Source organism: Taeniopygia guttata, chromosome 6 (assembly GCF_048771995.1).
Source record: "Taeniopygia guttata chromosome 6, bTaeGut7.mat, whole genome shotgun sequence".
Taxonomy (NCBI): Eukaryota; Metazoa; Chordata; class Aves; order Passeriformes; family Estrildidae; genus Taeniopygia; species Taeniopygia guttata.
The window spans coordinates 16,325,272-16,339,215 of record NC_133031.1 but is presented as its reverse complement, the minus strand read 5'-3'; the positions used below and the strand labels follow the sequence as shown (position 1 = coordinate 16,339,215).

The window sequence follows — 13,944 nt, the reverse complement described above, 5'->3', positions numbered from 1 at the left end:
TATTGCTTTGAGCTGGGAATTGTGTTGCCTGTTGTCCTGGTTTTGGCTGAGACAGGGTTAATTCTCCTTCTAGTGGGTGTTGCAGTGCTGTGTGTTTTGGATTTAGTGTGTACTGTCTATACAGTGATGAAGGTATGTAAAGTACATGGTAAAAACTTTAAAATCTCTCCCTGAAAATTTGCCTCTGTATTTTCCCGCCCTCTGCAGAAGATAATTTGGTGTATGATATTCCATTGTCAATAATTCTTGGGAAAGATTAATCCTGAAAGTATTTGTTGCATTGGGTTATCTGACAGAGAAGCTGAATAGCTGAGTGCTGTATTATTACCTTGTGGCTTTAGTCCTATCTCTAGAAGTCCATTTAATTAGTCACAAGGTCTAAACATAGAATATTGTTGAAACTGTTGAGCCCAATTGCATCATCTGACTGCTGATAAGTGAGAAAAACTCAGTTTGCTTGCAAAAACTTAAGATGATGATAGCTGTCCTAAGAAAGTCCTCTTCATACTAATATGTCTATAAATTTGGTAATATTCCTGACAACATAATTAAAGCTTTCTACAGCCCTAATGCTTTCTCCTACTGCATTTAGTTAAATGTGTAGTTTAAATGTGTGAAAGATTTTAGTTATGCTCCATTTACAAAAGGCTGTTTGAAAAATCTACTATGGAGTGACAGTGTTGCATGGAGAGCTGATTTTTTTCAAGGTATATAGGGCTTGAGCAGTGTTTACAGAGGAACTTGTAATTGTGTATTTACCTGTAAAATAGAATGTATGATGTTCATGAATGGGAAATATTCCACTCTTCTCTTTATTGTATGTTTTCACTTTCTTAAATACTTGTTTAGTAATAAACTGTAAATCATGAATTATTGTTTTATTTTTCCCATTCATCAGAAGACTTACAGATTTAATGCATGTAGAACATGTCTCTTTAATGGACTAATTGTATTCTTTAGAATAACCTTAAGGACATGACAGATACACACACATACACAGAACTTAACTGTATTTTGCCTTCGCTTACAAGAGAAAATTTGTTTAACAAAACATTGTGACTTGCAAGGCAAATGATGAAATAATGGGTTCCATTTGCCTCTTTAATGCAAACAAGGAGCTTTAAGTGGAAGAGATCGATGAATTAACTAAGTGTCTCTGGTTTTAATTAGGCAATAAAAGACCCTTGCTGAAGATGTCTTTGATGGAAAAAGCTGGGTCTCTTTAGTAGAGAACTGGAATCCATCTTAATCTCACTGGTAAAACTTTCTCTTTGGAAGTGCTACTTGCATATTTAGAGTTTCCAGATTGCATGATTACAAGATGGATTTTTATTTAGGATACAGTAAACAAAAATTGTGATTCATGTTCTGGGTATGGTTTCAGGCATTCTTTTAAACTACACATTTATGTGATTTTAATGTTGTTTTCCATTCCCATCCTGCTTGTCCAACCCAAAATTTTCAATAGAATAGTACAGATTAGAGGGGTTTTTCCCTGCTACAGTAATAAAGTGAAACTGGTTGATCACTTGTGACTTGAATAAAAAAGCCCAGTCAAAAATTAGCAATTATTTAACATAGTCTCAGGTTTTTTTACTCTAGGTGAAATTGATCTGCCATCTTTTAGAAAAGATGGCTTTTTAGTGATAACATTTTTGAGGTGGTTGGAATACCTTCATCTTTCTAAAAACTTCAGTTTCAAAAAATTAGATATTCAAGTAAATTATAATGTTCATTACTACTTGATTAGTTGTGCTTCATTCAGGTCAGGCAATATGCAATCTCTACAGTTTTTCTTCACATGTTACATGAAGAGACAGAGACTTGTCCTTCATTTTGAAATTAAATACTAACTGTTAACGTTTCTTTTTTGTAACTTGCTATTACATCAAGCTATTACTGAACAAAGTGCAGATACCACATCAGTGTTACAGGTAACTGTAACTTAAGGTATGAGGTGCTTATGGCACTGAAGAGCCCTGCCCAGGCCTGCTCTGTGCTTTGCTTCTTCCTGTCCTGTTCCTTTTGGAGGAAAAAAAAGGAACTGTTGGCCTTGTGGTCTCTGCTGTAGCCACAGGGAAAGGGTGGAGGCAGCCCATCTTCCCTTTAATTACTGGTGTTCTTGTTTTCCCTTAGCCAAGAGCTGGAGTAGGGTAAACTAGCTGTTTGAGTGTTGTTTTATGTTATTTTTGTCAGGGCAGAGTCATCAATATTCCAAGTTACTGGAGATCTGGTTGTGTTGTAGACTTCAGGATGTTATAAAGCCTGCAGTTCCCTTGTAAATTCAGACTAAATGCAGAGCTGGGGACAGATAATTTTCATTTTACAAATCCTTGATTCATCTCTTCAGTATGTTAATGTACAAATTATTTTCAGTTTTTAGTTTTACTTGAAACTTGTGGATTTATGGCACATGAATACTAGGGAGCAGTGGCTAAAGAAGTTTTGGCGATTATTTTAGCAGATTGTTCCAGTAATATTTTTTTCCCTTTTATTTCTTCCCTGGTTTTGCGACAGCAAAAGTGATTAATTTTCAATGTAAGAATCTGAGGTGCATGGGACAAAGTGTGAAGGGGAGTATATGACTGCCTAACATGACAAGCTGTAACAAGTGAATAGTAGCATGAAGCCACAGAAATACACATATGACTGGGAACGTTTTTTCAGTTCTTGTATTATTGAAGCTATTTATTTCTTCAGTCTTGAGGCTGGGTTTTACTCTTTCTAAATAACAGAAATTTCCCCCTGGTGGGAAGGTTGTCAATAAAGATTACTGTAAAATTAGGCTGTCACTGTAGTCTGGAAGCATACAGTCAATTTCCTCTCTTAGAAATGAAACTATACCCAAATTCACTTCCAGACCACTCCAAGTAAAGGCTGCATGCAGTCTCACCTGTGGATATTAATCTAAGCCTGGTGTCCTACATGGCTTCAGGCTAGCATACTTTATCCGGGCTGTGTCAAGATGAGAACTACAGTTGCAAATGTAAATCTTCTGATTTCTGCCATTAATATTTCTCAGCAAGAGACAAGGTGTTCCAAAATCTCACATGTCTCCTGACAATTTATTTTGTATGGTTACTGTGTAGACAAGAGATCAAATATGATTGCAGTAACTCCCATTTTTGCCAGATTATCTTCTGGTGTGTTTTATTGAAGCTGGTTTGAAATGTGCTTGTGATGTTATTTGCAGCAATCTTAAACAACAGCCAAAGTTCTAATCAGAATTGTCAGGATGTGTCAAGTTCTGTATGCAATTCTACAACCAGTCCTGAGACAAAACACTCACCTAGGCCTAAAGTGAAGGAACTATCCAAATACTTCAGTCAGTCTCTTTCCTCTTCCAGATCTTTGCATGTCTGGGCTTGATGCTGCAGGTACCACTATGGGTAAGAATTAATAGATACTGAGCAGTGGCCATGTCTTGAGGCAAAAAGGAGGAACAGTTCTTCCCAGAAAGAGTAATTGCAGTTCTCGGTATGCCCCAGTGGTAACAGAGCAAGGACTTAAGCTCTCAAGAACGCTTCCCTAAATCTCTGTCTTGTTATTGCTCATTCATTTTTCAGGATAAAATAAAAATTTTCAGTGCAATAAAAAAGCCTTCTCTGCCATTTTCCACATGGTACTTTTTCTAGAAAGTTGGTGACTTTATTGGCTTGGATAAGGTCTTTGGGCATGGCTGAAATTTCACAGTACCTGTAACATTTGTCTGTAGCTTTCTGTTTGCTCTAAACAATGTTGAAAATAATTTGTAGAGAAGCAAATTAAGGTACGTGAATTCCCTGACAATTACCTATTTAAGTTTCTGTAAGCTGGAGTGTCCTGTACTAAGCTCTTGGGTGCAGAGACAGATGATGAGAGAGATGTAGCTTTCAGGCAGAACTGAGACTCATTTAGGCTGCAGTAATAATATGAAATTAGTACTTCAGCCTAGCCTGTCACAAGCAGAAGTACATTGATAAAGTTGTCTAACAGGAAAATGGAATGCATTTTAAACTATATTTTTTAAGAAATAAGAGGTTTTAACTAATATGTAAGACTTGTTGTTAGTTTCCTTATAATTTCTAAAAGGGAACAATGTGGATTATATTAAATATAAATGCACCAGTCTTTTTCTGTGTCTCCCTATGAATGACTACAAGGTCAATTCTTAGCATTTTGAAGACAGTTAAATATTTAATATCAGTCAATATTTAATACAGTCTCAGAACTTCCAGTTCCTTTTGGAGGATTTTGTTGCCTGAAGGTATTATTCTGGGCTGACGTTGTGGTTTGTGAGGTCTTCACTGACGAATAAATGTCTTTTGCTCTGTCTTAATTGATTTTCATTGATGTGGCATTTATTTTTTTGTACTAGAGACACTAAAATAATTGTATTTTAGAGATTCTGTTTTCATTTGTTCTTTTTGGAGATAGAACAGATCTAGTATGGGGACAGAGTTGTAATTCAGTTACTAAATGGACTTTGTGTTAATGGAGCCCAGCATGGTTTTATGTTTGCAGTGTAATGTTCCTGTGTTTGTTAGTGTATCCAGATTATTAACCTGTATTTTATTGTAGGTGTAGGGCCTATTGAAGTTCCTGCCAGTAGCTTTTTATAAGTCTGCCTTCTCTAAGAAGGCAATGAAGAGTGTGTTTTCAAATGTAAATTGACTAGCTGGCAGTGCTATTCATATGTGGCAAACAGGGAGTCTTTATTTAGAAGAAATCATCAATATTTAGAAGAAATATATCAATTTGAGGGTTGCATGAACAACCACACTACTGTGCCTTCTCTGAATTAGATATATATGTGTGTGTGTATATATATAAATATACACACATACACATATATATCTAATTCAGAGATAAGGGCTCCTCATGGGACAGGGGAAGTATTTGGGGATTTTCAGTGCTAGTGGTGACAGGTTTTGTTGTAGAACTTGTACAAATTGGTCTGAACAATAAATTTTAAAGTGATAATAGCAAATAATTGTGTGTAACTAGGAAAAGGAACCCTTCAGTTTAAATTATGTACATGTTCCTTTAGTTGGTGTTTTTCAGTAAGTTTTATGCAAGTAAAACTGTAAGACATGATTGTGGAAACTGGTTTGTGTTTATAATCAAAATGAATTAAATTGCAAGTGAGTGTTTATTTCTGGTTGAAGAAAATAGGTATGTAAATGTTAGATGTTCATTTCAGAAGAGGAACAATACAAAAAGAACTAGGAAAACTAAAGAAGTGGCTTAAATATTCAAGGCTAATAATAATGGAGTATGTTAAGAGTTCAGTCTGTAAGGAGAATAGCTATAGTTCAGCACAAATTGAATTAATATTTTACCCCTTGATAAAGTCACTAAAGGTCAACAAAATGTATTTCTGCTGGTGTAATGAGTGTAGAATTCAGAGTACAAATTTTAAAAAATGTACAGAGTGTGTACAGCTTTTAAAAAGATACTTGTAGTCATAAAAATGTTTTTCAGTCATAATTTTTAAAATATCTATATCTCTATACAGCAAGTGTTTAGCTGTCTTAAATTTTTAGCTCCCTAGTTTGTAGTTAAGGCCTTTGACAAAGCCACTTCTATATGCTTAAGTCCAGAGTGATAGGGCTGACCCTATTAAATGATCATAGTTTTTCACAGTCTGGTGATTAACAGGCTTTGAACTTTCCTGGCTTTCTTAATCCCTTTTAATCATTTAAACCTATTATTGTTTTGACTTCAATTTCAAAAGCCCTTTAAATCTGTCTTACAATATTAATGGCTGATTAAACTCCTGATTTCCAACCATATTATCAGTGGGGCGTCTTACCTTATTGCACTGAATAATTCAGAAACATCTAGGAAAATACTGATGAAGGGTGAAAGAAAAAAACACCAGAAAAACTGGACCTAGTAATTTCTGTATTTAGAATAGTGATCATATCCATTCATTAAGTGAGGGAAACAAAATCTATGCTTTAATTTATGACATGAATAACTCTGTTTCTTTTTTCTTTTAGGTTTCAGTAGTGTCATTTTAAGCTAGTTCTGTGTTGACATTTAAATCCAAAATCCATCTTTCATAATAAGTAATGTGTTAAAAAGAAATCCTGCTAATATTTTTTTAATCCCTTTTACTCAGAAATTCCAACCTTTTTTTCTGAAAATGAGAGGTTTGTATAGGGAGTCATGCAGCCAAACAAGACTCCAGTCATAATAGTGGGCAGGAACTGAGTAAAAAGGAAAACACTAGAAATTTACTCCATGTGTTCTCCAAGGTCGTACTTCATTCTCTCAGCTCTGACATATCTATTCCCATAGCAAGGTTTAAAGTCTAGAATTTTTTTTAAATTAAGTACACAGTACCTGTGGTTTGAGTTGCAGTTAATTTTTTCCTTAAGCAGATGCTCTGTCAGTCAATGTACGTGCCCTTTCTCAAACTGAACTTGATTCTTTGTCACTGATAACTATGAAGTAATTTATTTCCTATTAAATAGGAAGTAATTTATTTTTTCTGATGTAATTTGTTTTCTACGTTCCATAGAATTTAAGATAGAAGTATCTTAACCTTCTGTTTCTATTTTTTCAAGTCTCCTTCTCATTACCACTAGTGTGTGCTTTACTCCTACCTACATTTCTCCTTCTGAAGCTGAACACTTTGGCTACAAGTTTTTCTGTTTGAAAATTGAAGAAAATGAAATAATTAGTGAGGCTGACAGCTCACTCTGGGGTATTTTTGGTAATTTTTGTTTTGTTTGTTTTCTTGTTCCTGTTTCTGTATTATAGTAGTCCATTGCTGTCTTCAATGCTTGGTGTGAGCTGGAAGCTCAGGTTGAATGAGTTACAGTTCATAACACCTCATTTCCTCTCTCTCCAAGTTACTACTCTGTGGGATGCCTTTAACCCCACTTATATTTTTATGCTTTTAATTTACCTATTTAGCTTCACATATGTTAGTTTTTTGAACTCTTACTGTCTGCTAGAATGCTCTGCTGTCATGACATACCTGTGCCAGTCTGCTGTCATCTTTGGATTTCATCTGTAGCTTCTGTACTTAAAGCCAAAGTACACTTACGGATGTGTGGCATAGTGTTGGGTCTAGCACTGATCCATGTTGAAATCAGTCTGATTTATGCATTCTCTCACAATTCTAATATTTTCCCAAATAAATGTCTGAAAGGTGTTTTAAGCAGTTTTCTCTTTTTTTGCTATAAATGGACCCTTGCAAAACTTGGGATTTTTTTATGGAAGCAGGCTTTCTTTGGGTTTGTATTGCTATTGTACATTCTGTCTTTAATCTTTCAGTTTTTCAGGGATGGCAATCTGGACTTTTGTACTTGTCAACAAAGCAGTATCTATTCAGTAAAGAATTTTTCTAAAATGGTCTAACCTGTTACAAGATCATCCTTAAGTAACAGCAAATAATTAGAGCTGTCACGGAACCCAGAAATTAGTGTAGAAAAAGGTCTCTCTTTTACTGTCAACTTGAGGCCAAGAAAGAATGTGAAATCTATAAGGAGGACTGGCTGCCCTGTTAAAGGAGAGAGGCTAAAGAGGACAAGAAACTTTGAGGGGATGGAGAGGGGGGAAGATAATTGGGCTAGTGGGAAGAGTAAGGCTACATTAGATTTAACTGAAATTTCTAAGCAGCGTAGCCTTGTCAAAAATGCAGAGTTGCTTCAAGTGCTATTTAGCTACTGTAAGAAAAGCAGTTGCCTTACTGCTTTTTGATCTCTATATAGATCAAGTCAGTAGGAATGGAGTTAGCACTTATGGCAGCATTGCTTCTTCTGTCTGATAAATTGCAGATGGAACTTGAGAAACAGGCTGACCTTCTGTACCCATCCCCCATAAATCTGAGGTGTTAGAAATATTTTGTGAGCTGGGCTCGCTGTGCACATTGGCTTGTAAATACTCATGAGGATGCCCTGTTGTAGCAGGTTCACACAGGGCTGTGGTTCTGACCTGAATCGTCTCATGGGATGTAAAAACCGCATAGAAATCACGCAATATATTCTGAAAAAGGGGCATGTGAATGCAATGGCCCAAAGATGCCTTGTTCTAGTTTAGACAAGATTAATAATTAAGAAAAAAGAAAAAGCAAGGACTGTGGTTTTTGTTGTTTTTTTTTTTTTTTTTTTTTTGACCGGTGAAGGTAGCCTTAATATCACTTGGAAGTTGAAGTAATGCAGTTGCTGAATCATTCTTATGCAACCTTCTTTAGATCAATCTGAAATATAATAAGACTGTAGGGAAATCCTTCAGGTTCCTTCATGACTTCTTTGAAAATTTATGAAGAAATACTTCTGCTGAGCTCCGTCTTAACAGGTATCTTCTTTTATTGATGAAGCATAGCCTAGTATAAATAAAATCTACTTGTCTTGTCCAGTTAATGCAACCAATGGGTTTTAGATGTCTGATGGAGAAATCATATTCTGTTCCTTTTTTTGATGACTTTTCTGCAAAGTTCAAAGAACACGTTGGAAATCTGCCCTTTCATGTATTGAATTTTTAATCAATCTGGGGAATACTTAAAGCAGTAAGTACAGCAAAGCATGTCAAATACAATAAGCTTATGGAATAGCAAAGCCCAAGTGCATTTAAAGTTGAGCAAGGTTAGTCAGAGACATGTGCTGAGGCAAGAAGTTTGTATTTATTTGTACATCAACCAAAGCAGAGGAATATCTGTGCAGATATATATTTAGGGCTTGCTGGAATGCTTTACTGTCCCAGCTTTCTGTCATGGAAATGATATTTAAATATAGGGTTTTTTTTGCTGACTACTCACATTGATGGTAAATGCTTAGGAAAATACTTTTATTTCTAGTGTCTTGTTCTTCACAAATACTCTTGAAAATAGTGATCAGAATATTACCGTCATACCTATGCAGTTTTTCATACATCCTTGTGGGTGGTATGCATTTCATCTTGGTTCTTCTGGCCCAACCAGCACATCTGTGTGTGTGCTGACTTTCATTTTGATATCTGTGCAGTTATTACTTATTGTTTCTATAGAAGGTTTTGCTTAGATTGGTAGAAATTTTGAAAGGTGATTTAATTTTCAAGCTATAGAAGAAGATCTACTGCTATTTGTTAAACCTGTTTGCTCATCACCAGTTTCATTTTTGGCTTTTGGACAGGTGAATTTTACCATCTTTGCAGGAAATTTTTATAGAGTAGATCTGAACTTGATATGTATTTGAAATTTATCAGCAGTGCATATTTAGTGCAGGCTGTGTTTTCTTTTTAATTTGGTTAAGGCTTTGTGAAAAATTGGATGCTGCCTGAAAGGAACTCTGCCTTATGGCTGCTTGTTACATTAAAAATATTACTGTAAAAATGTTCACTACTGTCCAAGTACATGAATTGTCATTCTGTCTTGTATTAGGAGCTGGAAAATAAAAATCCTGGAGCTGTAGGATTACTGTTTCAGAAGGATCATTAAAATGGCCGAAGTCGAACTTGGAAGCTTTGGTATGCTTAAAAAAATGAAAAACAGGCATATAATAAAGATGATACATTTCAGCAGAAATTGAAATTGAGATTATAAACTTGCAGGTAAATTCTAGGCAAGTTCTTCAATGTACGTGAAGAAGTGAAGAATATACCACCTTTTTTACCACTGTAACCAATTAGAATGTATTGTCAGAGTTGTCCTTCTAGCTGTTGGAATAAATCTCTTCCAAGTAGCTGTGGCATTTTCTTCACAGAGTATATTTAGGTGTACTTAGAGCAAATTTCCTCAACACCATCTGACTCCTCAATATCATGTCCTCAGAATGCCTGCAACAGTCTGGGTCTTACTTTATTTCCAGGCTTGTGGAGAGGAAAAATACTTGAGACTTCTATAGTTGTGAATTTATAATTAGTTGTGCCTTTGTTTATTGATGAAATACAGGCACATGAGATTGCTTATTTGTCCTGGTAAGTTAAATCTGTAAACATGTCTTTTTGTAGGGTCATAAAAAATACTGTCTAAAAGAATTATCTTACTCTGGAAAAGTTATTGTATAGCTCTGTGAAAGTTAAACTGTCATTCGAGATGGATGATAGAATTGTTATAGTTTCTGTTAGCACCTATCTGTAGCTGGGACACTTAGCATTGGTTAGAATAGGCTGTGTTGGGGTCACCATCTTTCAATGACATCTAGAGGTTAAACCAGGCTGCTCTGGCTTGAGAAACCTCCTAAGGGCTGAGTTTGGGGAAGAAGCAGCTCTCAGAGCTGGCAGGTTTGCCCGGGTGCAGTGGTGCTGGGGCTGTCAGCAGCCATCAGCGGTGATGCTCAGCGGCCGGCTGTGCACAGCTCCGTGCGCAGGGCAGCTGTGCACTGTGGTAACTGCTGCAGTCCAGCCCTTTGCTGCCCAGCTTCAGGGACAGCTGCCCTTCTCAAGGGGTGTCTGGAACATTAGGTACTCTTCCAAGAGATTAAATGTTTGTGAAGGACAAATCCACGGGCTTAAATGTATCATTTTTGAAAGGCACTGCAGTGTGTTCTGGCACTTACCTACAGTCAGGCTTTAGACCCTTTTGCATGTTTTTACTCTTTAACCCCCTTTTTTTAAAATAGGACCTCAAGCAATGACAAAGAGACTATTAATACTTTGAAACTATCACAGTTTGCTACTGGATAGTTAAAAAGAATAATAATTATTTTGTGTTCTAGGATGTGTTGAAATTCGAATTTCAGAGTAGAAAAAAAATGAAGTTGTGAACACTTCTTTGCTTACTTCCATAGCATATACAGCTCTCTCCTACTCATTTAATATGAGGCAATTAAATCTAAAATACATACACAATTCGTTGTTCTGGTTGCTTAGAGGGTTTAGATGTCCTTATTTAAAATTTTTTGACTGCTTGTCTTTGGCTTCAATTTTACACTCAGTATTGTTAGCTCCTTTATCTTCTTTAGAGCAATTCTGACAAATCTAACTTTCACCAGTTAGGAAGATCCAACTGGTGCTTATCAATCTTGCCTATGGAGCACATGTTGGGAAAATATTATGTAAGCTGACCACTGTGCTAGTTGCATGTTTAAATCTATTAAATAGTTCATCAGCTGTTATGAAATATAATATACATCTTAATGCATAAAATACTCATAAAAATGTGAACTCTACAAGCATGTCCCTTTGTGGAAAGTTTTCTTTGACAACTTGCTATCAAAGCAATATCTAGGGATCAAGGAAGAATATTTTAGGAAGACTGTTTTCCTTGTAAAAGAAGGTGGTGGTGAAAAAGATTGTGTAAGCTGAGGTTCATCAAAGGAACCATTCTGCAAACCTTAGGGGTAGCAACTGTGTCCCTCTGTGGTATGTCAGTAGCATAGCCCAAAATCACGCATCTGTTGAACAGCATTCCCCTTATGTTTCATGATTTCTGTAGTATCTGACTTACTAGGCTGAGTAATAGTGACAGGTTTTATTTGTTTGGGGTTTTCCCCCTCTAAATAACTGTGGGGGTAAAATTGTAGTTAAAAAAAAGTGTAGTAACAAGGATTCTGGAAGCTTTGAAAAGCCCAAAGATAGATTTTATTTCTCAGCAGAGAAAATTGTATGTAGTTGAAGCTGAAGTAGTCTGACTACTGGTAGAGGAAAAACATGCAGCTTAATTTTTGATGAAGAATGCCGGTGACTTTCTGTGGGTATATTTGTTAATGGGCAAAATGATCTCCATTTGCAAAATGGATTGCATATTAGTGTATCTGTCTATGACAGATAGATAAATCCTCTGGACAAAGACCTAATTTAATTTTAAGTCAGATTGCAAGTTTCGTAAGAAGAGATAGTGTCCTTTCACTTCTGAAAGATGTTCCTTTTAGAATTTCCTGGTAACTCACTGAGTTTTCTCAGGTACATGATGTTTGCTATCAGTGAAATTCATTAAGACATGACAAATGGAGATACCCATTTGGAAAGTGTAGCAGCATTATGAAGAGACTGGCTAGACCCTTGGGCTAGACCCTTTTTCATGTAAGAAAAAGAGCTGATCCTGATGATTACAGAAAACATTAAGTTGGAAGTAAATGTAACACTGTAACAGGAAAAATTGGTGTCTTAAAGACTGACAGGATGATCAAGTATGAAGAAGATTGGGCAATTAAAACAAGTGACCTGAATCTGTATAGGAAACCCTGCTTACCCTGAGTCAAATGTGAGCTCTGCATTGCTGTACCCTGATAAGGCGTGTCTACAGCAAGGATTTAGCAGCAAAGTGGATAAATGGATTCAAGTCAGCATGATACTGTAGCAAATAACCTGGGGAAGTCTCTGTGTTTGTAAACAATAAAAAATCAGTCAGTCAGTGTCTTGTATGTCTGAGTGCAATGAGCACTAATGAGCTTGAGGATGTGTCCGGCATTGGTGCTTGCATTTTAAATGGATGCTGAAAATACGAGTTTCAGAGAGTATCATCAGAAAACGCTGTAAGAAATAGAGAAAGGATATTTTTCCTATTTGTTACAAACAAAAATTATTTTGCAAGATAGATTGAGTGTAGTTGTCAGTGACCAGAATCTTTCCTCAGGAGGAATAACTTATGTTTCTGCAGTTGTCTAGAGCAGGGACCAAAAACAGAAGACAAAGGGGCAGTGGGAACCTTCAGCAGTGTGAGCAGATAGATGCTTGCAGAGTTGTCCAATGGACACTTGGCTTCTAGCTGCTTACATTATGAATGATTGTCTTACAAACCACTCAACCAAAAAACCCACCAAATGCAAGAGGAAAAAAACCCCTACAGAATACCATAGCAATTTATTTCGAGATGTCAGGAGATTCTACTCTGATGCAGAACAAAAGTGAGGTCACTCCTTAAAGGTTTTCCACACTGAGTGACAGTGCAAGCTGCAGCATGGCTGGCAGTAGGCTGTCCTGGCAGAGACTGCATTCTCTTTTCCCTCTAATCAGGCAGTGTTGGCAAGCTATTCTGTTAAATCAACTATAAGCTAGCAAAGAAAGTTTCTTTCTCTCAAGCACTTGCTTTTTTCTGAAGTTGCTTGTATGGACTGTAGAAGTTTTCCTGAATAGCCTGGTGTTAAAGTATATTTTTTTTTCCTACAGAAAAAGATCGATGTATGGTTCATGGTATGAAGTGCACTGATTTTTGGTAGATAGTGTCAGCCAAAGTATCCAGTAGTTTGAAGCCAAGATATAAAGCAAAATTCTGTGTGATGTTAAGTTTACTTTGATAAACACATTACAAGTTTTTGGAAAGTTTTGTGACTGTCTTTGCAATACCTGTGGTATCTGAATCAACAAACAGTTTAATAATTTGAAAGTATAATACTTCATTTTATGGTCATATTCTCACGTGAGTAACTGCTTTATGTTTTTTTTTCTTTTTTTCCCCTAAGGTATGGGCTGAAGCCAAATGACCAAATTTTGGCAGAGGAGAAGCATAAAGAACTGTAAGCTTTTTTGTAGTGATATACATGGATGTTACGTATATACTTTTTAATGTATGTCTTATTGTTAAATACCTGAAGAAAAATGTTAGCTTTTGCTCTTTAGTATTGTCTGCTGTAAATTGCAATGATTGTCCGAAGACTAACTGTTGCAAAAAGAGATGTAAAAATATTTTTTCATTAATTTATTTTAAAAATTATTTTATTAACTGCAGTTGGTACTCATGCAACTGAAATATCCCATTTAAATGTTCATCCTAAATGCCTGTGTTCATTTCTAAATTAGATACAGATTTCTGGAATTACTTTCACATTTCTTGTTTTCAGGGTAGAGATAGTGGGGAATTTGGTCCATTCTGTGTTCATCTGCATGCTTAGATATAAAAATAATACCCCTTCTTTTCTTTAGGCTCTTGCATATAACTGTCTGTTTCCATTATTACATTATCATTATTTTGCATTGTTTCATTGGATACCCAGAAGACTTACAGAGTTTATCCTCGCGTAAGATAATGTACCTGTTTCCGGTGAATTCATATCTATAGCTGTCAAGTTTTCCCATGTTAAAAGTTTGGACGTT

General features: G+C 36.0%; 1 protein-coding gene across 2 annotated transcripts in view; it reads left to right on the top strand.

Annotated features, from left to right (window-relative positions):
* The window catches only part of ADK (adenosine kinase), a 267,429-nt gene that overhangs the window by 19,199 nt on the left and 234,286 nt on the right, over positions 1-13,944 (top strand). For both annotated transcript variants that reach the window (XM_030276802.4, XM_030276803.4), the window contains exon 3: positions 13,314-13,367. In XM_030276802.4, coding sequence (XP_030132662.1) covers positions 13,314-13,367 — 54 coding nt within the window. The remainder of the gene's footprint in view (positions 1-13,313; positions 13,368-13,944) is intronic.